The sequence below is a fragment of the Cricetulus griseus genome, chromosome 3 (genome assembly GCF_003668045.3).
Source record: "Cricetulus griseus strain 17A/GY chromosome 3, alternate assembly CriGri-PICRH-1.0, whole genome shotgun sequence".
In the NCBI taxonomy this organism is placed as follows: Eukaryota; Metazoa; Chordata; class Mammalia; order Rodentia; family Cricetidae; genus Cricetulus; species Cricetulus griseus.
In genome coordinates this window covers 170839156-170865074 of record NC_048596.1, presented here as the reverse complement: position 1 = coordinate 170865074, position 25919 = coordinate 170839156, and the positions used below count along the sequence as shown (strand labels likewise).

At 39.7% G+C, this 25919-nt stretch overlaps 1 protein-coding gene across 3 annotated transcripts in view; it reads right to left on the bottom strand.

Moving 5' to 3' along the window:
• Rspry1 (ring finger and SPRY domain containing 1) overlaps positions 1 to 25674 on the bottom strand; it is a 45494-nt gene extending 19820 nt beyond the window's left edge. For 2 of the 3 annotated variants that reach the window (XM_027405635.2, XM_027405637.2), the window contains exons 1-7: positions 25177 to 25674; positions 11717 to 12218; positions 7105 to 7157; positions 6174 to 6286; positions 4116 to 4242; positions 3348 to 3406; positions 1289 to 1355 (exon numbers count right to left, since the gene is read on the bottom strand). In XM_027405635.2, coding sequence (XP_027261436.1) covers positions 1289 to 1355; positions 3348 to 3406; positions 4116 to 4242; positions 6174 to 6286; positions 7105 to 7157; positions 11717 to 12066 — 769 coding nt within the window. In that variant the 5' untranslated portion in view covers positions 12067 to 12218; positions 25177 to 25674. Of the gene's footprint in view, positions 1 to 1288; positions 1356 to 3347; positions 3407 to 4115; positions 4243 to 6173; positions 6287 to 7104; positions 7158 to 11716; positions 12219 to 20893; positions 20982 to 25176 lie in introns of all 3 variants that reach the window. The other variant, XM_027405636.2, reaches the window with a different exon arrangement.
• Between the last annotated feature and the right edge of the window lie 245 nt (positions 25675 to 25919).

Genomic DNA, 25919 nt, shown 5'->3' with positions numbered 1-25919 from the left:
GAGGAGGAGGATGTGCTGGGCAGATTAGTGGTGGTAAGGAATGAGGGGAGACAACAGAATTTGGAGACTAGCTGGTCAGTGATGGCACATGCCTTTAATTCCAGCACTCAGGCGGCAGAGGCAAGTGGATCTCTGTTGAGTTCCAGACCAGCCTGGTCTACAGAGTGAGTTCCAGGACAGCTCCAAAGCTATAGAGAAACCCTGTCTCAAAAAAACCAAAAAATAAGATGTTGGAGACGAGAGCAGATTTCCATTAATGCTTCCTTCTAAGGATGACACAGCCAAAGAGCTGTGACTAGTTTCTACAATTTCATCACTATTTTTCAAATATTTATTATTGATCATCATCATTATTATTTATTATTATTACTATTATTATTATTTTGGTTCTTTTGAGACAGAGTCTCTCTATGTAGCTCTGGCTGTCCTGAAACTCACTATGTGGACCAGGCTGGCCTTGAACTTAGAGAGCCACCTGCCTCTGCCTCCTGAGTGCTGAGATTAAAGGCATGCACTATAATGCCCACCTTAAGATTTACTTTTTATTTATATATATGCATATGAGTTTGTGAATGTGTATGCCACATGAGTCTAGAGGCTAGAAGAGGTTGTCAGATTCCCCTGGAGCCAGAGTTAGAGGTGGTTGTGAGCTGTCCAACAATGTTGGTGCTGGGAAGCCAACTCCAGTCCTCTGGAAGAGCATCAAGTGCTCTTAATTGCTGATCCATCTCTCCAGCTTCATCATGTCACTGCAATTATTATTTTAAACTCTGTATGTGTATGGTTTATATATATGTGTGTTTATGTCTGTGTGAATATATGAACTCATATGTGAGGCATGCATGGATGCCAGAAGAGAGAAAGCACTGGGTATCCTTGTCTATAACTTTCCACCATTCCTTTTGAGGCAGTATCACTCCTTGAACTGGGGGCTAGCATTTTCTTGACTGGGCTGGAAGCCAGCAAGCCTCAGCAATCTTCTTGTCTTTGCCCCGAGGGTATTCATGCTGTGCTGGACTTGTTAATGAGTGTTAGGTTTTCATGAATGCAAAGCAAGCCCTCTTAACTGATGATCCAGCTCTCCATCCCTTAATGCTAAAGTTTTAGCTATTAAAGTAATTATAGTCACCATGCTTGGAATATTAGCTGAGAAAATCTTTGTTTTTGTTCTTGATATACTTTGATGGTCTTATAACCAGAATGTATGTACATTTCATGGAGTTCAAAGTGTAGGCTCACTTTTTTACAACCAACAAAGATCATTAGTGCAAGAAGTCACTATACCTACTTGTCTGGGCAAACTTTTCCAGTGCAATCAGTGCAAAAAGCATGACTGTGGGGTGGGACTGTAACTTCTGAAAGACAACAAAAGATAAAAACAGAAGTCACCACCTGCAGAGGCAGTATGGTATCAATTTCATATTCTTGCTTAATACATGCTAGATTATGTATTTGGAAAAGCAGAAAAGTCTCCCTTATTCAAACTCTCCACTGTCCATTTGACTAATGGAGAATCAAGATAGAATCTCTTAATCTATTTTTAAAAAGTCATCGAGTTAATTAATAGATATGGACATTTTAGCACTATCTCATTAAATGCATTATGCCATTAGACTTAGTAACATTTGCATTAGGGCTTTGTTAACTAAAATAACGATCATGCTTACGCTCATTAAAACAAGCCAAAGAGAAAACTAGAATTATAGCTAAAAATGATCTTTAGGACCCCCCAAAGAAATAATACCAGTTCCAGAATTATAAATAATGATATTATCAATTAACATCTTAGTTGTTTGTTTGTTTGTTTGTTTGAAACAGGGTCTATTATGTAGCTCTGGCTGTCCTGGAATTCTTAGACCAGGCTCGCTTTGAATTCACTTGCCTCATCCTCCCAGTGCTAAAATTAAAGGTGTGTACCACACCCAGCAACATCTTAGTTTTAATCTAGTTCCTGCAGGGAATTCTACAGATGCTGATGATGACAGGAAGTGCACTTAACTTACATTTGAGTTTGCATCACATCGGTTCCCACTTAAAAGGAGGCCAACATGTTTAATATCTCATCTCACATTCTTGCTTTCTCCCAGCTATGCCGGGAGCCTTAGGAGAGTCTGGAACACTAGTGTATTCCCATGCATTTCTGTGGTGCCTGTGAAGCTCAGCACAGCTCACAGAAGCACTGTTCTCTGTAAAGCCTCTTCAGCATCTTTATCCTTGCCACATCCTTAATCCTTCTGCCTGGCTTTTGAAGCCCCAACCTTCCACCTGGCTACTTCAGTTGTCTTCCTATCTCTGAACACTGCCTTCTCTGATCAGATAACTCTGTCATTAGGCTTCTGCCATGTTTCTTTAGCCAGGAAACTCATTGTGAGTTCCTAATCTTAACCTTGTCATGAGCTAGCTAGACCACATCAGGAAGTCTGTCTTTCATGATTACCACAGGCCCCTTTTTACCCTACCACACCCCCACCCACCCATCCTTTCACTTTCTTAGAACCCTTACAACACTTGGTCTGGGGGAAGTAATTTTGCCCTTCATCACATCCCGTCATAAAGTGTAAGTTAACTGTTGTCTGAATGGTTCCTTTAAGTTATAGTCAAGTGAATTTTATGAAGGTAAAGGGCTCTCGTATGACTTTGATATCTACCAGTGCTCACTCAGAGCAGTGTAAAGGTTATTTTAATCACATACTGTGTAGGCATCAACAATGAATTCTTTTAGACTAGAGGTTTTTTGTTTTTGTTTTTTAAGAAGGCCAATGCTCATTAGGCTTGCAAAAATAACTTAGAAACACAGGCTAATCAAGATTGCAGTCAAGTGCTGTGAGCGATACAAAGACACAGCTTCAACCAACCACAAACTTTATGGGTGATACATCAAACACTTCACCAATGACAGTTTTAATTGTAAAGGGAAGAGTGGGCAGGAATAGAGATTTATATACACTGGGAACTAGGCCTGCCATTGGAATGCCATGTAATTTTGTGTTGTGGTGTGTGTGTGTGTGTGTGTGTGTGTGTGTGTGTGTGTGATGATGATGATGGTGGTGGTATTATTGGAGGTATTATTATTGGTAGACTGTAAGAACACACGAAAAGTCCTAGCAGCTATCTTATGACTAAATTTAAAACTAGACCAACTCAATTGTTATTTGCTTATAATAAATCCCCACCTTTCTCTTTCCTTTCTGTCTCTAAACATAGGAAGTGATAAATAAACACTCAGAAAATGCCTGTACATAAAATTTATAACACACCCTATCCTTTGCACCAGGGATTATGCTAATGATTTGAGAAAAATAGACAATCTGTATGATGAGAATAATCAGCTTTGATGTCTTACTTACCAGACACTGTAGCAAATATTCCAGTATTCCTGGGCTAAGTAAACCTATGCTTGCAGGACCTAGACAAACACAGCAAACACTGGATATAATTAAAAGTGTCACGCTATTTTAAATGCTTGAATTCTGTGCTCTGATGCATACTACTCAGGCCTCCTCCCTCAGACTGTTCCTACCACCATCCCCGTTTCACAGCTTAGCAACTGAGTCCACCATGAAGAGAGTGGTTCCAGGGCTGTTGGGGAGCCATGATAGTCTAGACCAGCACCCATGTGATCTAATTTTCAATCCATTATTTCTTCCACTATATGTACAGTAAGTGGCTGAGATATTCTCATATGATTTGTGAACCTAAAATGGGTAATATTCATACTATAAATGCATATAATAATTATGTTACACTAAATTTAGCCTTTTCCCTGTTTTAAGCAAATAAATATGACAAATTTATCTTAAATTTCTCTGAGAAAATAAACAAAGCTAAATTAAATGAGTAATTTTCTTTCTTTTAGTCCATTTCTGTTCATCCCCTTTTTAATTTTTTCTCTTGTTTTGAAAAAGGGTCTCCCACAGTTCTGGCTGGCCTCTAACTCACTATGCAGGGGAGGCTGGCCTTGAACTCTTAGCCCACTACTCTTACAGTGCCCTGGTCATAGGTGTGTGCCACCACATTCAGCTTCTTGCTGCTATAACAAGTTGCCCAAAGATCTGCAGTACAGATGTCTCAATGTCAAACAATTAAGGCTTTTGGGTGGTGTGTGCTAGAGTTACCTGCTAGTTTCTCAGCCAAGCAGCCCAGGACTGCGGATGTGTTCCTATGTTTGGCCGGGTGGCCTGAGTCCTGGCATGCTACTTCTCCATTTAAATTGAGAATTTCTGTCAATTTCTGGAGTGCATCCTTTAAGAAAGTTACAAATAGATTTGGTAAATATATACTCTGCAGGTTATTTTCCCAAGGGAATTCCTGGAAACAAAACTATAAAGAGGTATTCAAAGAACTTGGAATGATCACATAAAATTATAAAATTACTCCATTATTGATGGAAATATCTGATCAACCTTAAGTTTTCTCAATACCAGATTTCATTTTATTCAAAATGTACTAGTTATAGACAATACTTATTTTATACTTTTGTTTTTTGAGATGGAGTCTTGGTATATACAGTCATACATATAACCATACATACCAAGATCATCCTGGAACTCACTATGTAGCCCAGGCTGGTCTTGAACTTGTGGCAATTTTCCTGCTTCAGCTTTCTGAGTGCTGGGATTACAGATATGTACTATCACTTCCAGTTTATAATATATATACTCTTGAATCATTAAACAGATCAAACCCATCCAAATATCAATATGATTAACCATAGTAACTTGGTCATAGTGGAACATACCTAAAATCTCAGCACTCAGGAGGCTGAGGTATGAAGATTGTAAGATCAAAGCTAAACTGAGCTATTCAAGACCAGCCTATGTTACACAGCAAGACTGTCTCAAAAAGAAACCAAACACACAGAGTTAGACTCTCACTTAAAACAAAAAAATCCCAAAACATAAAACCAAAAATAAATATGACCTAGTGATATTGAAATAAAAAGCTACTTTCCCCCCAAGACAAGGACTCAGGCTGGCCTGTAATTCCCTATATAGTCCAGGCTGCCCTTGAGATCATGCAGTCCTCAATGTTAGCTTTCCAAATGGTGGGATTACAGGCATGAGCCATCTTGCCTATTTATTTATTTATTTATTTATTTTAGTTTTTCGAGATGGATTTGTGTAGCCTCAGCTGTCTTAGAACTATTCTCTGTAGATTAGGCTAGCCTCGAACTCACAGAGATTCACCTGCCTCTGCCTCCTGAGTGCTGGGATTAAAGGTGTGCACTACCACCCCCTGACTATTTTTTTAAAGACAGGGTCTCATGTAGTCCAACTTACTATGTAACCAAGATACCAAGGCTTTCCTTAGACTCCTGGAATTTCTACTTCTACCTGCTGAGTGCTAGAATTATAGACATGTACAACCATGCTTGCTTTACAAAAAGCTGTATCAGGCAAGAACAAATCCTACCAATTTTTGAGACAAATTAAAAATGGAAACCTTTCTAAGCATAGTAATGACCAAGCTGACAATGGGCAGGCTGAAAACACTTCTCTCTGTTCATGTTTTCCTATTAGAGAGTTCAAGCATCTGAGGCTTCAACATACAATTAAAATATATCAGAATCCAAATTTTTAAAAGTATGTATGGGCATGGTGGTACATGCTTGTAATCCAGCACCCAGGCAGAATTCTATGAGTTTGAGACCATCCTGGTCTACAAAGTGAGTTCCAGGCCTGTAAAGGCTGCATAGTAAGACCCTGTCTCAAATAAAACAAAACAGAACATGTGCATGGAGACAGCCTGTAGAAGGTAAAAGCCAAAACAAAGAAAATTTAACATTTGTGTCCTAGTTAGATCATGAACTTGGCCATGCAAACCTCTAATGTGCTTAAGTAAGACTCAAAAGGGCTTTCAGTAGAGGACTTTTCCTCTTAATAGAAAAATCTTTGTTATGAGGAAGTTGCTCAGAGACAGATAAAATCAGCTCATTTTCTTCTAGTTTTCAAGCCAAGACTGTCCTTGAAGACACAAATGTTTCTACTTTAAACATTAAAAAAAAAAAAAAACCACTGAACTAACTAAACTTATTAATAGAGGATAAAATTTTTCCTGATATTACCCAATAATGCAGATCTCAAGTATATAAAGTCTATCAAATTTTTCAGTGATAATTCAACCTGTGCACAGTTGACACAGATGACAATTCCATGAAGATCAATTTAACTTACTTTAGTGGGCAATGGACATTCGTCTAGTAACAAGGTTATAACAGCTGGTCCCAATGGATCTTCCAATGGAATAACTCTGATTAAAGACTGGACAACATCCAACCATCCTTCATCTAAGGGTAAACCAAGAAGATTATGTAATGGAATCACTATTTTGGAACATGGAAACATACAAAAGGACTTCAAATTAACAAAGAAACATTTTTGGCCTTTATGCGGTGGCTTTAAGAAGCTACAAGTTGACATGGGTACTATCATAAATCCCTAGTCATCACAATGGAGCCAAAAATCCTGTTACAGGTGTCTGGTGACTCAAGGGCATCTTTAATTGGAGAAAATTTAAGCTATGACCTTGATTTTTGGATTATGATTAAAATACTTTTAAGTATCTCATTTGTCGAATAGGACTTAAATATGTAAACTCAGCGCCTGACTCCATTTTAGAATGATACTTAGGATGCTGAATGACAATTATCATCACCATTATAGGACAAGTACAAAGACCCACCAATAAAATAAATTTTTTTTATCTCAATTTCAAATGAAACACAACCATCACTGAGATGTGCAGTTCCATTTTGAGGTTCCTATTACACTTCAAAAAAGATTTATTTATCATGTATACAGTATTCTGTCTACATGTATGCCTGCACACCAGAAGAGGGCACCAGATCTCATTATAGATGGTTGTGAGCCACCATGTGGTTGCTGGGACTTGAACTCAGGTCCTCTGGAAGAGCAGCCAGTGCTCTTAACCTCTGAGCCATCTCTCCAGCCCTCCTATTATACTTTTTACAGGGGACTTCCATATACCCAGAACCTTTTCTATGCTACAAATGGACATTTTTATGATCTTTTATCTTTAGTGGTCTTACATTCTTCATTACTTTTAATTCATTAGGAAGTATTAAAGACAAAAACTTTAAAATACCTGTTTCTGCCATTTCATGTAATGTAATCATTGAATAGGGAGGTTCCTGATCACTGAAAAACAAACATTCAAGACATTAGACTTGAATTTAATTCCAAATAAAATTTAAACAGGAAGTATGGGGCCAAAATAGACAGCAGAAATCAACATGAATGTATGTTAAGGAAAGAGATGGAAAACAACCAGAGCTACAACTATAAGAACAAATGTATGTCATATGTGCTAATTTCCAGTCACTGTGATGGCTCCCAAGAAAAATGAGCAGGTAGGGACACACACAACCCCACTGTTATCTGAGATAAAAGCACAGTACTAAAACTAGGGATGAGAGTTCTCAGCTTTATTTCTCAAGGCCCAGTGCCAGCTGACATGTGCCAGGAAGGCCAACATCTCCCTCACACTTACCTTAGACAGATATTAGGATGGGAGATGGTAATTCCACAGAGGACTTAGGGATCAAGGGCCTACAGATAAACTGCACTTACAAGATTTACTCTGAAAAAATAGCACTATTTGTTTAAACTTCATAAAATAGTAACAGAAGAATCCAAAAATGAAAGCAAGAATTATTTAGTAATGTAGATACTTCTCTAAAGTGGAATTAAATGTCTAATGGATTTTTATACTGTCATTCCAGGAATTCTTCTAAAGAAGTATTTTAGGGGGGCATCAGTGCTGAAACATTTTCTACCAATGATAATTCAAACTGCGTGAGGACTTACCTTTTGTTTATAAGTTTTAGATTTGTTTTCTTTGTGCACGTGGGTGTGTACATGTACAGGTGTGTGGGGGGGGCAGAGATGGATGTCATCCTCCTCTATTATTCTCCACCTTATTTTTTTAGACAGTGTCTCTCAGTAAATCAGGAGCTCACCATTTTATCTATACTGGATAGCCAGTGAGCACCCCTGGGATCCACCTGCTGCCACTCTCCCAGTGCCAGGGTTACAGCTGCACCTAGCTTTTTCATGGGTGCAGGGGATCCAGAACTCAGGTTGCTCAGCTTGCCAGGTAATGGTCCTCATGCTGTTCAGCAAGCAGTTTACCCACTGAGACATCTCTTCAGCCCTGGATTTCTGTTTCCTACTATGGAAAAAAACAAGCAAACAACATGGGAACTATTGTCTTATGTCATTTAACCCTTAGAACAACTTTGAGATAAGGAAATGACTATATTTATCTCAGATGTTCATTAGGTGCTTGTTGTTTGGCGTACCTCTGTGTCTGTTCCCAAGATGGGTTAATTATTACCTAAAAGATGGTTTAGGGGCAGTGAGATGGCTCAGAGGGTGAAGATGCCTGCTGAGCAAACCTGATATCCTGAGTTCCACCCCCAGATCACTCCCAAAAGTTATCCTCTATCTTCCACATGTATACCATATCCCAGGAGCACCCATGCCCCTCAACACAAAATAAATAGATGTTTTAAACGGAACATGGTAGCACATGCATGTAACCTCAGTACTCAGGAGACTGAGAAAGAAAATCCTTAGTTCAAAGGCCAGCTTGGGTTACAAAGAGAAACAGGAGCTCTTGTCTCAAAAGAAAAAAAAAATAAAGACAATATAACTATTTCATATATTCCCAAAGAACAGCATGTCAATAATAAAGTCAAATATGCATATGCCTAACATCTTTACAGAAACTTTTACATAAGTTTGCACACAAATGTATATTCTTGCTACTTATCACGGGGCATTGCAATAAGAAATTTGCATTTGCCTAAGTAACTATTACCATATGAAATTTGTCCATACAGGACAAAATATGGTACTTTGAAGACAGCCACAGGAATAAACCTGGGTATAAAGGCATACTGCAATTAGGCAATTTATTAAAAAAAAAAAGTTGTGGAGAACTAGAAACCAACAGCATAAAAACTCTCTTCCCAAGCACCTCTTTGCTATGGCACTGGGCACCTTCTATCTTCTCCTATTAGTTGCATTTCTTCCTAAGTAAACAATCAAGAAAAGACAATGAGGAGACTATTTGGTAACTGCCACACCTGCATCTGTAACAGATTTAGATATATTCTTGCTACAACCCTTTGTCCTGTCCTTCATAGTTCTCATTCATATTTCATCTTAACAACCTCAAGATCTAAGTTAACAAAATTATCCTTTGGTATCTTCTGAAATCAAGCCACAGGACTGGGGAGATGGTTCTGCAGGGAAAGCACGAGTATGAGGACCTGGGTTTCAGTCTTCAGAACCCACATAAAAGTCAGGTGCAGCAATCCCCGAGCTTCTACAGCAAGATGACAGGCAGAGACAGAAGTCCTCCAAGTCTGCAGGCCAGCTCACCTGGCACTTGCAGTGAGGACAACAAAAGAGACAGGTCTCAAACAGGTAGAGGGGCCAGATATCCCAGTTGTTCTCTGACCGCCACACCCATCTATAGGAAGCATGTGCCTGTACTCACACATGACTTTGTGCGCACACACAATGCATGTGCACGTCATACATAAAATGATAAAAAGTAATAAAATTAAACTATAAAGCTAGGTCATGCTTGTAATCCAGGTATTTTGGAGGCCAAGACAAGAGATTGCAAGTTCAAGCCTATTTTTCCAGTCTCAGAAATTATACCTAACATTCTGGAGACAGGTTTAAGTAAAAGTAACCTTGTTAATCAGGCATATAGTACTTACCTCCCTCTCTCCCTCTGTTTCTTTTCTTTTCTTTTTTTTTTTTTGAGTTTCTCTGTGTAACCCTGGCTGTCCTGGAACTTGCTCTGTAGACCAGGCTGGCCTTGAACTCAGAGATTCACCTGCCTCTGCTTCTCCTATGTGAATTAAGACCTTGATTAACAAGGACACTTAAAATTTGTAATATTTGCTTGGAACCTGGAACTTAGGCTTCTATATTGCTCTATATCTTTAGATAGTTGCCTTCAACATACAGCAAAATCTACTCTGCACCTCCCCCCCCCATGTGTTTAATTAACATTGTTGTGGTTTACTTCCTTATTTGAAAAGGATAATTTTCTACTATGATTATATAATACAAAGAATAACTTTTAAAAGAAAGACTGGTCTTCTCTGTGTGTATGTGCTTCTGGAGATAGAATCTAGCTAAGAGCTTAAAGGATATTATTATTAGTCAAGTACTCTAACCACTGGGAAATAGCCCTAATCCCCAAAATTATTATTCTTGGAGATCAACAAATACTTCAGTATTGTGTGGAAGATTCTAATTTACCTCTAAGGATTTGTTTGTATATTTTAAGTTCACAGTGATTTTTTTCTTTATCATTTTTAAAGAACTAAACATAACTGCTTTTATTAGTGTGATTATTAAATACTTAGAAATTTTTTAGCAGGGCTTAAAGTAAAAAGAGCTTAAAATGACTGCTATCCTTTGAGCATTTTTTCTTTTTTTTCTAATATAAAGCACCATACTAGACCATTTACACAAACTATAAAAGAATAGTAATAATTTTTTGTTTGTTTGTTTCTCAAGAGAGGGTTTCTTTGTGTATCCCTGCTATCCTGAAACTCACTCTGTAGACCAGGCTGGCCTCGAACTCACTAAGATCCGCCTGCCTCTGCCTCCCAAGTACTGGGATTAAAGGCATACACCACCATCACCTGGCAATAACTCTTTTTTTTTTTTTAAAGTTACTACGTATGTAAAAGAAGATTTACTTATTTTATGTGCATTGGTATTCTGTCTGCATGTATGTCTGTGTGAAGGTGCCAGATCCTCTGGAAATGCAGTCTCAGACAGCTGTGAGCTGCCATGTGGGTGCTGGGTATTGAACCTGGGTCCTTGAAAAGAGCAGCCAGTGCTGCTGAGTCATCACTCCAGCTCCAACAATAACAATTCTTATTTAAAAAAAAAAAAAGAATTAGAGAAGTATCTTGCTCAATGTCATAAACTTAGTAATGAGCTAGAATATGAATCTAGGTCCTTCATGGTCTAAAACTTAGGCACTTACTAAACAACCTTAAACTGAACTTTTTTCCAGTCTGAACAAATCCTTTAATTTCACTGTCATTTAAACTGAGGATTTGTTTTCAGGCAAAGCAGAAGAAAGAGATCACAGGCCCAGGTGTACCCTGCAGTTTCAACTTACAATTTCCCCAAATGGATCTAACAGGCTAAGTAAGAAATAAAAAAATAGGAGAGAGAGGTAAAATTCTCTTTGCACAGAAGTTTTGTGCAGCCACACTCTTGGTAATCTACTCATCTTGAATACATGGTCAGCAGAACAAACTGTCAAGCACAGCAATCAATCTTCAAGAAAGCATTTCCTCATTTCCTACTTCAGCAAGTAACACAAACTCACTCCAAGGTTACTGTACTCCCTCATAAAGATCGTATTTCCTTTCTTTCTTTCTTTCTTTCTTTTTTTTTTTTTAAGATCATATTTTCAATAAGAGTTTTCTGTACAAAACATTAAAACTTTTCCAGACACGAGTAGATGATAGCAAGTAAAAACATCCGGCCTTATTTATTCTACCATCAGAGGAGAAATAAGTATTCTCTCTTGGCCTAGGAGCACAAGGCTTGGCAAATATATCCTAAGTGAATGGAAGGAGTCCAAAAGTGGTGGTTCCTGGCAGAACACTTTCCACGACACTGGTGGCGACAGTAAGTCAGATACTTACTTATCTACAAGAGTCCGTATTACCGCCAGTGTGTCCAGCACTAACCCATCCACATTTTGTTTCTTTCTCCTTGGTTCATGAGGTCCTCGGCCTCTCCTTGGAGGCCGAACAGGGTCCCGAGGTTGGCTCCTAGTGTCAGCAGTTGGGACTGCACTGTTTTCAGCCTGTTGCTGGTGGGTGTCAACACTGTCTTCTGCTCCACTGTCATCTCGGCAGATACAGGAATTACCCATAGTAGTAGTGGCACCTGTAGTCCCCAAAAGGTGGGCTATGTGCTCCTCGAGAGTCACCAGCAGACCCTGACCAAGGCTTCTGCTTGCTAAGAACACAGCCCAACCAAAGACAATCATTTAGATAGTTTTCAATTTTCCGAGTGCTGTTTTCATAATGTGGAGTTGAACTTGCATTCTATTCATTTTTAACAATTGAATGCTGGAGAAAGTTGAACAGCTGGTTTCCAACATTATCAACCACCAGGAATGCTGGCCATGCACTGGCAGTTCTAAAAGAGAGGAAAAGAGAAAGGAAATTAACAGAAGATCTAGGCCACTCAATTACTCAAATTTTTCTAGAGTGGCTTTAAGAGCATTTATATTACAATGAAAAGTCACCTTGGTTATTTTTATAGGTTCCCACCATAAAGACATCTTTGGATAACAGGACTAACAATCAACAATTCAATTTAAATTAAAAAAATAAACATGCTTGTTTTGTATGTGTATGAGTGTGAACAAGTGCATGTCACAGCACACATAAGGAGGCCATAGGACAACATTCAGAAATCAGTTCTTTCCTACCATGTGGGTCCTGGGGACTGAATCCAGGTCATTAGGCTTGCACAGAAAGTCACCTCACCAGCACCAATAATTCCTTTTTATCACTCATTAAATTTAAAGTTGATTGACTGCTAAACCATATCCTTGTAAGCCACAGGAGTTCTAATCAATGTTTAAAAACCATATATGTAGTTCTTATCTCTACAGAAATACATTTAACAAATTTGTGCAGTTATTTTCAAAGGCTCCTTCTGTGATAAAAAATGAAACACATCCTTTATTTAAACATGGAACAACTTATTTTTCAAATAAAATATCTAATTACAAATGTCTGTTGTTGAAAAAGTTATGATACAAATATCATAGCTTCTATCTAACAATAAAGGAATGTTTTTCTTTTTCTTTATATTTTTTTCTTTTTGGTTTTTCAAGACAGGGTTTCTCTGTTGCTTTGGAGTGCCCTGGAACTTGCTCTGTAGAATAGTCTGGCCTTGAACTCACAGAGATCCACCTGTCTCTGCCTGCTGAGCACTGGGATCAAGGGCGTGCACCACCACCACCACCACCACCACCACCACCACCACCACCACCACCAAGATGAAATGTTTTTCTTAAATGAAGGAAACTACACTGATTTTCGAAAGGAGAATCACTTAAGAATTTACACAAACAGGCTGGGGAAATGACTCAGTGGATAAGAATACTTGCTCTACAATCATGAGGACCCAAGTTCAAATCCCAGATTGGGTATGGCAATATGTGCTTGTAAACCTAGCTTTGGAGCCAGATCCTGGTAGATCCCAAGCAGCTAGTCTCCAGTTCAGTAAAAGATTCTCTCTCAAGATAGTAAGACAGACAACAACAGAGGAAGACATTCTGCTCTGACCTACAGAGGACATATGCATATGCACACGTACCCCCCCACACACACCCTCTCTCTCTCTCTCTCTCTGAAGGGGAAGAATTTATAGAAATCATGCAAGTGGTTATACACAAAGTTTTTCTGTTATAAAAGGAAGAAGTTTAGAAAAATGTGAATTCATGTTGAAAAGTTATGTTCCTCATGATGATTAGTCTGTTGCTACAAAGTTAGGATAAAATGTACTGATTATCTCCGCCTGGAACACCCTAAGCACTCTCTGACAAGCACCAGGCTGAGCCTAGGATGGTAAAAACAAGGGCAGCACAGTTTCTGCACTCCATGAATCCATGGATGATTGGTCTCATCCACACAAGGTGCTCATCATCATAAATGGTGATCTGAAAACATCTGATTAGGTTCTGGAAAGAAGCCTTGGAAGTAGGAGATACAAAAAAGGATGGTATCTAAAAACCCCCAACAATAGGCCAGATGTGGTAGAGCATTGTCTTTAATTCCAGCACTCAGGAGGCAGAGGCCGGTGGATTGCTGAGTTTGAGGCCAGCCTTAAAATAGTTCCAGGACAGCCAGGACTACACAGAGAAAGTCTGTCTCCAAAAAACAAACAAACAAACAAACAAAACCCCCAAAATAAAACAACAGTACCCCCCCAAAAAAATGGAGATGAGAATTATTTTTTCTTTAAGGTTTGAGGAAAATTTTATTAGAGTTTAAAAGAAAAAAACCTAGGGCAGGCAACCTGTAAATCTCAGTGGCTACTTTGGGGAAAAGAATGGAGAAAGAAAAAGACCCATGTCATTTGAATTATACTGGCATATAAAAAAACACGGTAGGAGGGGGGAGGGTCTTTGAGAAAGAGTTAGAAAGCCTAAAGTATCAGAAAAGCACACTTGGGCTCTGGCCAGCATCCAGAAGAAAAAGTCAGAAAAAAGAAGAGCTGTACCTTTCAAAAAGGTAGGCAGACTCAACAGAATCTCATGGCAGCCTGTAGAGAACGCCCAAATAAAATGTTTACATACATACATGTACACACACACACACACAGACACACACACACACACACACACACACACACACACACACACACACCATTTATATACTGGTGTACATAATTTTACCTAGTACCAGAGAGGAGAATGGAAGTATGGGAATAGACAGATATTATCTACCCCAGACTACCAGAGCAGCAGAGGCTTAACCAAGTAATAGCACAGATGTCCTTGGTTTCCCCAGTAAGGCAACCAGTAAGACTACCTTTAAAATTTGAAGCTTATACTTGAAAGGATGTACCAGAATATATAGGTAAGAACATGATGCTAGGACTCAGCTGGAAATAGGTTTTTAACATAAAACACATACGAGGCTCACAAAAAGTCACATGACATTCCTATTACTGTGAAGTCCAGCACACAATTCCTTCTGGAGAGTAGATAATCAAAGAGTTTTCAGTGCTTAAAAGGACAGAAGAAAAAGAAACCAGAAATAACTTGACACAGTTAAAGGGGCTTTATAAATTATGCTGATTTCTGAAAAAGACCAAGTGACATTTAAAAACACATGCTCTAAGCTAGGCCTATTAGCACATGCCGGAAATTCTAGCACTCAGGAAGCTGAGGCAGGATTGTGAGGTTTTTGTTTGTTTGGTTTTTCAAGACAGGGTTTTTCTGTGTAATAGCTCTGGCTATCCTGGAATCTGCTTTGTAGACCAGCCTGGCCTCAATCTCACAGAGATCCTCCTGTCTCTGCCTCCCAAGCACTAGAATTAGGGATGTGTAGCACAATGCTTGGCTAGAGACTTTTTCTTAACAAAAAGTTATAATGACCAGGTGTAATGTAGGTGGTAAAAGCCATGGAATTTTACATACAAAGAAAAAACTAGAGCAGTCATCTTTAAAGAATTTATGAATTGGCCATATTCTTTAGGCTTACAGCCTTGTCACATACATGTGCAAAGTATAAACTCCTTTGGATTCATTCAGTTCTACAAAGAAAGTTCTTACTTAGAAATGGGAGCCATCCATGACATGTTTTCACACCAAGGAAGCTGTGACTACTGGTTATATGGGTGATAAGGCTAAAACAATTATACTCCAAACAACTTTGTTTTGTCTCTAAAGAGGCATTATGTGCTCCATCTGCCAGGGACCATGTTTCAAGACAGTACCCCAGCTACAATTTTTGCACAGGAGGCCACCTACAGCACAAGCGCAGTGCATGGACGTCATAGTCAGACAGACTTGGCTACAAGTCCCAGCTCTGCTCTATTCACTGGCTTGAACTCTAATGAATCTGACCTTGAGACACTTTACAAAAGGGAAGACAGTAACAATTATTACCTCATACTAACTTCAAAGAGTCAAGAATCCACATTTCTAGGATGTGGCCCAAACCTGTGACTATTTAAAAGCTCCCTAGGTAATTTTGATGGCAGCCAAGTCTGGAAATTACTATTAGTACCTGGCACAGAAGCTGGCACCTACTGAATGAATTATGGGACAAACTGAAACACTAAATGGTGATTCTTGTGAGGTCAAATATGTCAATATTCCTTCCAGAAAAATAAACAGATTGTTTTTGAATGTTTGGAGATGACAGCCAAAATAGCCATTAGAAAACAGTCATATCTACAAAATTGTTGGGGTAGGGGAGGGCTTCAATCTGCATGTATGAAAATTTTATAATGAAACACTTTAATTAGTGAAAACCAATAAAAATAGCTCCATATAGTATTTTCCATAAGATCTACCCTGTGAAGAATCATAAAGAAAGTAGCTAGCATCCTGCTTTTGGGTACTATTATCCAGAGTTTGAGAAGACTAGAAAAAGGCAATACGCTTTTAACACCTATAAAATTCAACATTATCTTTTCATTATTAACTCATGAAGCCAATTTTAAGACCAAACATAAACATAAACAAGAACAAAGCCCTGGTCATTTAAGTATATACAACCATTATATCTGTGACTGGGGCAATCCTCAACTGAGTCAAAGAGAGTTCTTATCACTGAGTATCAATGATTAGTATATTTTTCTCACTATCTTAATGACAATTAAAACCATTAACTATTTTGCTGCAAGATGATAATTATAAATATTTGCAAATACATTATCTTTGAAGTAAGGCATTTTTATTACATTTGTACATTTAAAGTTTTCAAAATTCCTGAGAGGGGAAAAAAAAACCCAACAAGCTCAGTAGATCTTAGTAGAAGGTTCTGGGACGCACTGTGTTTCACCGTCAGTAAGAAACGTAAGCCTCTACCCTCAAAGCCAACTCACCACAGAGGTTTTGGCCAGCTGGTCTAACCCTCGCTAGCAAATGGTCCAGGAATTAGTGATTCATCTCTTCAAATATTTGCTTGCATTTAGTTATTAAGCACATGATAGAAAGAACTTCCTTTTCTAATGCTGTCAAGAATGGAGAAGCTGGTTAAATGAATGATCATAAGGACAGAAAACAAATCAATGGGTCCAAAATGCCAACTAATGTGATCTTTACCACATCAATCCAAAACAGTGTTACAATATACAGGATGTTTTCTAGCCCTTCACCTCTCAAGGCTAAACCAAACAGCATGAAAGGCCATATTATATACTGCTTCAGTGATTTTCTCTCACTAGAAATAGTGTGTCTCACGAAATGGCTTCTAGCAACATCTCTTATTGTCCTCAGCCAACATTTTATGATGAACACTTTCAAGCATATAGCAAAGATGAACTAATTCACTGAAAACAGTATCTATATACTTGTCACTTAGTCTGCCATTAACATTTTGTATTTGCTTTATCACAAAATTGTCCATCATTAGATCCATCATCAAGCCATCTACATTTTAAAAAATGTTTTGAAGTAAACTGCAAGCTTTAGAACACCCCCAATAACTCAGCATACCTATCACCAGTTAGACCTCAATGTTTTTAGAAGTTAAATTTAAATGTATCATGCAACCTTTAAGTATTTACATGTGAGCTTTGTTGAACCCATGTATCTGTGTCTGCAACCCCTATCAAGATAGGTACATTTCCAGCAGGGCACTTGCAGTAACCACAGAGGAAGAAAAGAAAAATACAGGATACATTACACAGAAGTAAGTTTTCTTTGAAAATATTTTATAGGATACCCAAAGAGCATAATTTCTTTAATTATTGAGGTTAGATGGAGGAAAACAAGACTGACTGTTTAGTACTGCAATAAGATAAATGCAGATATATTTTGAGAGCATACATGCCAGTTGAAATACAAAATACCTGAACTTTATGTTTATGGGTGTTTTGCCCACATGTGTCTGTGCCAGAGGAGGTCAGAAGCAAGATCCCTCAGAACTGGAGTTCCAGATGGCTGTGAGTCACTATGTGAGTTCTGGGAATTGAACCCATGTCTTCTGAAAGAGCTGCCAATGCTCTTAATCACTGAGCTATCTCTCCAGGCCTCCTAAAGATTTTTTAAAATTATATAAAGTATTTAAGTTCTAAAGCATTGTTATTTTGTTGGAGGAGAAAAGGGAAAGTCTGAAATAGTCCTCTATCTCCATGGGTCCTGCATCCATAGGTTTCACTAACTATAGACAAAAGATATTTGAACAACAACAACAACAAAAGATTGGATTTCCTTTCTGTTGCCGTGATAAAAAAGACCCCAACAAAAGCAAACTGGGGGAGAAAAGATGTCTTTCAGCTCACAGTTCCAGGCTGGAGTCCATCATAATAAGGATGTCACAGAGACAGGAACTTGAGGGAACTGATCCATCATATCAATAACCAGGAACACAGAGTAGTGAATGCATGAATGCATGGTCAGCTGACCTCCCAAGCCCAGGGAATGGTGCCACCCACTTTTAGGCTGGGTTTTTCCACATAAATTAACATAATAAAGTCACTACCCCACACTCATGACCACTGGCCTACTTGATCTGAGCAATCTCTCATTGGCACTGGAGTGGTTCTAGGTTGTGTCAAATTGATAAGTAAAACTAACAATTAAATGTGCTAAACATGTACAGGTCGTTCTTGGGTTATTATTCCCTAAATAATACGCTATTAACAACTATTTATGAAGCATTTATATTTTATTAGGTATTGTAAGTAATGTGGAAATGGCTTAAAGTGCAGAGGATGCATGTAGATTATATGCAAACATCATACAGCAAGAGGTACAGATTGGATTTGGTTGGAATTTTACTTTACCCCAAAGGGAAGGGCAGTCTTGATAATTATTTTTATATGTCACTCAAATGTCCAAAACTATGTCAGCAGTAGTGCTGATGAACACCTGAGATTTAGGTTATACAGGGGACTATTATCCCACAAACTGTAACCTTCAAGTTGACTGGGACAAGTACTAGATGATTCCCTTCCTGTGTGCTGAGGTTGGTGTAAGAAAGGACATTTTTCTTTTTTTTTTTTTTAAAAGAAAATCAGGTCATTTCTCTGGTTGAACTGAAGGAGTACCTGGAAAAAATTTCACTTAAAATATTTAAAGTTTCTAATCCAATGGCAGTAACATTTGGAGTCAAAAACTTACATAAGAAGGTGAAACTAGGGCTGGAGAGATGGCTCAGAGGTTAAGAGCACTGACTGCTCTTCCAGAGGTCCTGAGTTCAATTCCCAGCAACCACATGGTGGCTTACAACCATCCCTTATGAGATCTAGTGCCCTCTTCTGATGTGCAGATATACATGGAAGCAGAATGTTGCATACATAATAATTAAATCTTTTTTTTTTTAAAGGTGAAACTATGGCAGAAAGAATGACAGAATAGATCCTGACCTGACCCATCACAAAGGAGAAAACACAAAACCTTTTAGCGTTCAAAACATGAGTTAAAAAATAAAACTGGCTGGGTGTAGTGGCACATGCCTTTAGTTCTAGAATTTGGGAGGCAAAGGTGGACAGATCTGAGTTCAAGCTGCAGTTTGGTTTATAGAGTGAGTTCCAGGTCAGCTAGGGCTACAAAGAGAAACCCTGTCTTGGGGTGGGGTGGGGAGGAGATAAAACAACAACAAACTGTGGCTGGGAAGGTGGCTCAATGGATAGAGTGCTTGTTGCAGAAGTGTAAGGACCGGAATGTGGATCCTGAAGACCACATAAAAGCTGGGCAAGCATGGCGGATCACCCACAATCAATCCCAGCACTTGGGAGGCAGAAGGATCCCTACAGCAAGCTGCCTAGCTAGATTAGCTGAACAGATGTACTCTGGGCCCAGCCAGAGATCCTGCCTTAAGTGATTAAGGAAAACAATGTCAACCTCTGGTTTCCACATCCATGTGCAAACACACATGGAGATACATACACACACACACACACACACACACACACACACACACACACACACACACGCACACACACACGCACACACACGCACACACACTACACACATATACTACACACATATACACAGGCAAAAAACATTTAAGTAAATAATAAAAATGAAATTTAGGCCTTGATTAGAGCAAGGAATTTTCAGAAGTGAATAATATAGAAAAACAAATAGAAAATAGCCTTCGATTAAGTTGTAAGTATGAAAAAAAAAAGGGGGGGGGGAATTCCAAGTAAGAACTGAGGTAAGTGTTAATGATGGCTGCAGAAGAGGGAAGAAAAACAAATTCAATATTCTTGGTTACTTGAAGATTTCATTCCAGAAGACCCAGTAACAGGAAGCATGTTGCTACTACATTATCCAAATACACATATGTTTTAAGGAAAATACTTTTTCTTTTGAAAAAAACTATGCTATTAGGAAAAGTAAACAAATATGTAAGTGGCACAAATGGCAAAGATTTCCTTAATATCTGTTTAAAATGGTGTCTAAAATACCTGACTGTACACACAGTTGTATACCCATCAGATCCAATAGGTGGAGTCACAAATACCTAGGTGGATTTATTCTAAAATCTGTAAAATATCTAAAAAACAAAATATTTACAAAATGTTTAAATCTTTAATGTATATCAGGTACTGAACAAAGATGAGAAAATGTCCATGTACTCTTGGCAAAAGGAGCTGGGGTTAGGGATGAAGGACAGCTATAGTCAATACACTTAAGTCCCTAAAAAAAGCCTATGGATAAAACATGAGGGCCACTAGAAGGAGACTTCTGGCCCCACCAGTGTTCTAGTTGAAAAGGAACTTGATCACACTGAAGTGTCTCTGTATGGGCAAGTTCTTAGAAGACTATAAATTAGCACTAGCCACTCACTACAACACACTATCAAATTATCACAGCACAGATCAGTGAGATAGCTTAGTGGTCCCACACAAGCCTTATCACCTTGAATCCTGGAATCCATGTAAGGGTAGAAAGAGTAAATAAAGTTGCTCTCTGATCTCCACACACATATGCACATACAGAGAACAAAAATAAATTTCTAAAAATTCAGATATTTAAAAACCACACAGTGAAAGGTTAACAGAGTTTAAAAATTAAACTGATAAAGCTAAGGCTAAAGAGTAAGTTTAATGAAAACAACAACAAAGACCAAAATCAAAAAAAAAAAAAAAAAAAGACAAGATGGATGTTTTACCCCAAATTAAACCACTGTAGGAATCCACATTCTGTACTTGATAGGCGAGAAGTTTTGCATTGGTGCCAAGTGTCCTAGGACAGACCACCTGAGGAAAAAGGTACCAAAGACTATAACAAATTCTCTTGGAAAAAAAAAATCTTGCATGTTCATGTTCACATGTGATTAGAGGCATATGTGCCACAGAATATATGTGGAGGTCAGGATAACCTCAGGCATTGGTCCTTCCTTCCTATCTTGTCTGAGGCAGTCTCTTGTTTTGCTGTGAACACCAGGCTTGCCAGCTTCTGGAAATCCTACGAATACTGCCTCCCATCTCCATGTAAGAGCACTGGGGTTATTCATTCACCCCATGGCTTTACATGGGTTATGGAGAGTTGAACTCAGGTCCCCAAGCTTCTATGGCAAATGCTTTTGCCCACTGAATCATCTCCCCAGTCCAATTGCAGTAAATTCTAATTGCTTTAGTCTGAAGTAGCAAATACAGTATCTTAGCAAGCCTTAAAAGTTGACATGGAAAGTTATTAATATGTAGTTCATAGGCATCTGTAACTATGAACAATGATGAAGCAACAAGAACTAAATAAAGGAGATGCATTTCCCACGAGGAAGGGTGGAGTAAGAGTCATATTTTGAGAATACTGCATTCAGTGAACAAAGAAGAGGAAACTTAATTCTTTAGGAGGGAGAAGTAAGAAAAAACCAACTCTGAAACATAAACTACAGAGTAATAATACACTTGCTGAGTAAGAAATTTCAAACCTTCTAATTGAAGTGTACAGGACCTATGGACTTATGCTACTTATACTATCATTTCAAGCAGGAGGCAAGCTGCAAGCTGAGGTCAGTCCTTGCCAAACTCTGGGAATACATCAACTTCTTGCTATTCAAATATTTTCTAGTCCTCAAAAGCTCAGACAAAATGGCAGGCAGGTAAGCAGGATTTGGAGCGGTGGCTCAGCAGCAGAACACACACTGCTCTTGCAGAAGACCCAGCAGCCATGTTGCAAGGCTCACCAGTGCCTGTAACTCCAGCTCCAGGAAGAAAATACTCATTCTTTTGCCCCACTAAAAGTTGTAAAAGTTTCCTAAGGGCTGTGGCCCAGGTTTTGGCATTCATTACTTCCTGACTATTCAGTTTTCCAGTTTTAAAATTTGAATACCAGAAAAAAAAATCCATCCAATTTAATGGTGGATGCCTTGAAAATGCCAAAAACTAGAAGAAGAAAGTAGGAGGGAGGAAGGAGGAGGGGGAGAGGGAGGGGAAGAAGAAGAAGAAGAAGAAGAAGAAGAAGAAGAAGAAGAAGAAGAAGAAGAAGAAGAAGAAATAATCAACCAATCAATCAAACAAAACAATGGTTGAAATTGACTACTGATTCAGTTGGTCATTTGTGGTGCCTGCCTACTTCCCCCTTACACTTAGACTCTCCTGATGAATATTAAGTTTTACTTTACAAAGATCTAACCTGAAAATACAGAAAAATTCCCATGTAATGTTCTGTAATAGAGATTACCATCTTCAAGAATTCCTATAAGGGTTGGAGAGATGGCTCAGTGGTTAAAAGCATCCAAGTTCTGTTATGAGTATGACAGGCTCACAACTGCATAACACTCCAGCTCCAGTGGATTGATACCTCTAGCTCCAGAGACACCTGCACACATGTACCATATTTCCCTTCCACACTCACATAATTAAAAATAATAAAAATAAAATCCTTTTAAAATTTGCTTGCCAATTTTTGAAAAAAGAATTCCTAATAGTTTTTTTTAAAGCTACACAGATTTAGAGTATCAGAGAAAGCTGTATTCTAAAACCTTCAAGATGATTCTCCATCATAAAAAGTGACTTCACTGGATATGATGGTGTACATCTTTAATCCCAGCACTCTGGATGCAAAGGCATGCGATCCTGGTGAGCTCTAGGCCAGCCAGGGTTACAAAAGGAGACCTTGTCTCAAAAATAAATAGATAAACAAATAAGTAAATAACAAGGCTAGGTATGGTACACACCTGCAGTCCCAGCACTCAAGAGGCTGAGGCAAGAGGACCCACCAGTTGCAGGTCAGTTTAGGAAAACATAGTTAGACCTTGTCTCAAAAAGAAATTTACTTCATTATTAGAAGAAAAAAACATTATATACTCCTTGAATAATAATTTAATCTCATGAGTTTAAACAGATTGTTTCAAGTATATTTCAGAAACACAGTTACTGTTACTAACCTTGCTAACCACACTTCAGAGCTGACAGAATGGTTTATTCCCTATTCAGTACATAAAAACATAAATGCTAAGCTTTTCGTTCCCCTTGATGCTTACTAAAAGAAGTTATTTAGCTAACTAAGCATAAAAATCTACAGAGGTGATGATGGACTACTTTATGTAATCAATAGCTTAGAAATATTGAGTCTAGAAAAAATGAAGGTCTTGTAAAAATAGCAAAAAGCAGAACTTACAAAGATATTAAATTAAGCAGAAACCCAGGGTACGGAAATCAAGATGCTCACAAAAATCACCACAGCCAATAAAATAAAGTAACAACAATCATGAAATGTAAGATTAAAAACAGAAAGTTCAGGTCAACTAAAAAACAAAACAAAACAAAAAAAAAAAAAAACAAAAAAACCCTCTATCTTAAAAAGACAACGACAACAAAAAACTCCACAAGTGAATCCCTAAAATTTTGGGACACCAGCCCTAACAAAACAGCTCTAACAGGTACCACTAAGCAAAGGTCACAAACTGACATAGGTTCTTCTTTTTTTAATAACTTATTTAACTTTATTTTATGTGCATTGGTGTGAAGGTATTAGATTCCCTGGAACTGGAGTTTCAGACAGTTGTGAGCTGCCATGTGGGTGCTGGGAATTGAACCCAGGTCCTCTGGAAAGGCTGCCAGTGCTCTTAACTGCTGAGCCATCTCTCCAGCCATGACATAGGTTCTTGTATTATTATTATAACCTCATAATAACAGGGATCTACAAAGCAAGTTATCACTCCAAGAAATGCAAACTCAACAGAAAATGAAAAATCAAAAGAAGTGCCTTGTAATCTATATTCTGGGGGTACCACAAGGTAGAATTATGGATGGAAAAACGCAGGCTTATTTACAAATTACAACTGAGGGAGGCAGCATAGTGTTCACTACCTGCAGCCATCCAAACGCCAGAAGTACATAGAAGTGAGCCTACAATATTGAGAACAAATTTCTTGGAGAAATATTTCCCGAAGCAAGTGCTGACTCCTACCAGCACCATTAGAAGTTGAAAGCAAATTAAAACTCTGCAAACAAAAACTGGAAACCTCTTCATGTCAAGGAAGCAGGGTTTGAAATCAGAGTTTAGACTGTAACATCACCTAAAAAGCTGTAAACCTTGAAGCACTAAGTAAGGTGTGGTTCTCAGATCGCAATAGGTAATCAACACCTATATTTATGCTCATCTCTTACATCAACTGTTTCACAGATCAGAAAACACTATGTCTCAACAGCAATTCATTACACTACCTTACTTTCACACATAGCATTGATTATTAGGCTGTTAAATCACTTCAACTAAGGACAAGCAGATGGTAAGTGAGGGGCCTGGGAGACTTCAGGACGCTACTCAGGCAACTGCCAACTTTTCAAAGTTCAAAGTACAACACTCCAGGGGATGCAGCCTCACTCAAGACATCTACAAAATACGGAATCTAAGCGTTTCAGCCCAGCAGCTCTACCTAGGTCTCCTGTAAGGAGAGGGAAAGCGAGGCAGACAGCAGGCAGGAAGTAATGCCAAATTTGGAGGCTCGCAGGGGTTGCTGGTGGGACGACTCCCGCGTCCCACTCTGGCGCTGAGCCCAGAGGCAGCAGAATCATTCGTCTAGGACACCTGGTCAATCTCCAGAGAGAGGGAAGAACCCTGGCTATTCCCGTTTCCGCTTACTATCCCGAACTCAGGCTTTCCAATGGAAAGAGCTGCCCAGAAATCTTCCCTCCCTAGGGTTTTACCCAAATTTTAGCTCAGGCCTCGAGAGTAGGAGAATCCGCTAGGTCTGGCTCCCGCCTCCAGCCTCTCTCTACGGCATAGAACTCTCCACAGCCTCTCTCCACCACGTAGAACTCTCCACCCCAAGATACCACCAGACCTCCCCAGGGGAAGTCTGCTTCCCACTGAAACTCAAACTCCCTGAAAGAAAGCCCCCCTCCCCCGCCCACGGCGGGCGCCCCTCGACCCCTCTTGCTCCGAGCAGCCAGGACCGACGACCCTCCACAGCCGGAGCCTCCCCAGGGGGTACCTGCCTCTCACCTGGGCCCGGTTAGCCGCAGTCTCCTCGGAAGGGTGACCCCAGGACCTCCTCCAGTCAAGATTTCTCAAAGGGGAACACCCTCTTCCAGGAACCGCTTCAGGCGCCTCCAGCGCGGGCCTCGGAGGAGAACGTTCCGGCTGCTTCCCAGGCTCTGCCCAGCGCCACCTTCTCCCAGACCCCTGCCCGGAGCCGGCCGCGGCCCCAGTCCGGTCTCTCCGACCCAGGCTCTAGCGGCTGTTCCCTTCCCTCATAGACGTCCCTAGCCCGTAGGCTCCCTCCCGGGCCACGTCTCCAAGGGGCTTCCCAGAGCAGCGAGGTTGGGCTGTGGCACTGACTTTCACTAGCTACCGGGCCCACCGGAGGGAGGGGACACCGACAGCGGCGCGACTCCTTTGTGACAGGTCCAGGAGAGCGGTAAAGATGGACGCGAGGACACGGCACTGCCATTACGCGCAGGGGCCCACCCCCGCTTCGCACCGCCCGGGCCCTCCTCCCTCAGTCCCCTAGGAAACGCCCCTTCCTCGGTGGCAATCCCTCTCCCCAGCAGCCAATCATATGCCGAAGCTTGTGTCACGTGAACCCGCGGTTCGGCCCGCCACCCTGGAATGAACTGGCTAATCCCCTTGCCGAAGGGCGAAGGGCCCAATCAAATCTCTCCATCCGGTGTTGGAGCACCGGATTTCCACGAGGCGCTCCGGGAGGGAGGGAGCTGTTGATTGGTCTACGCTGCCGGAAGCGGGGT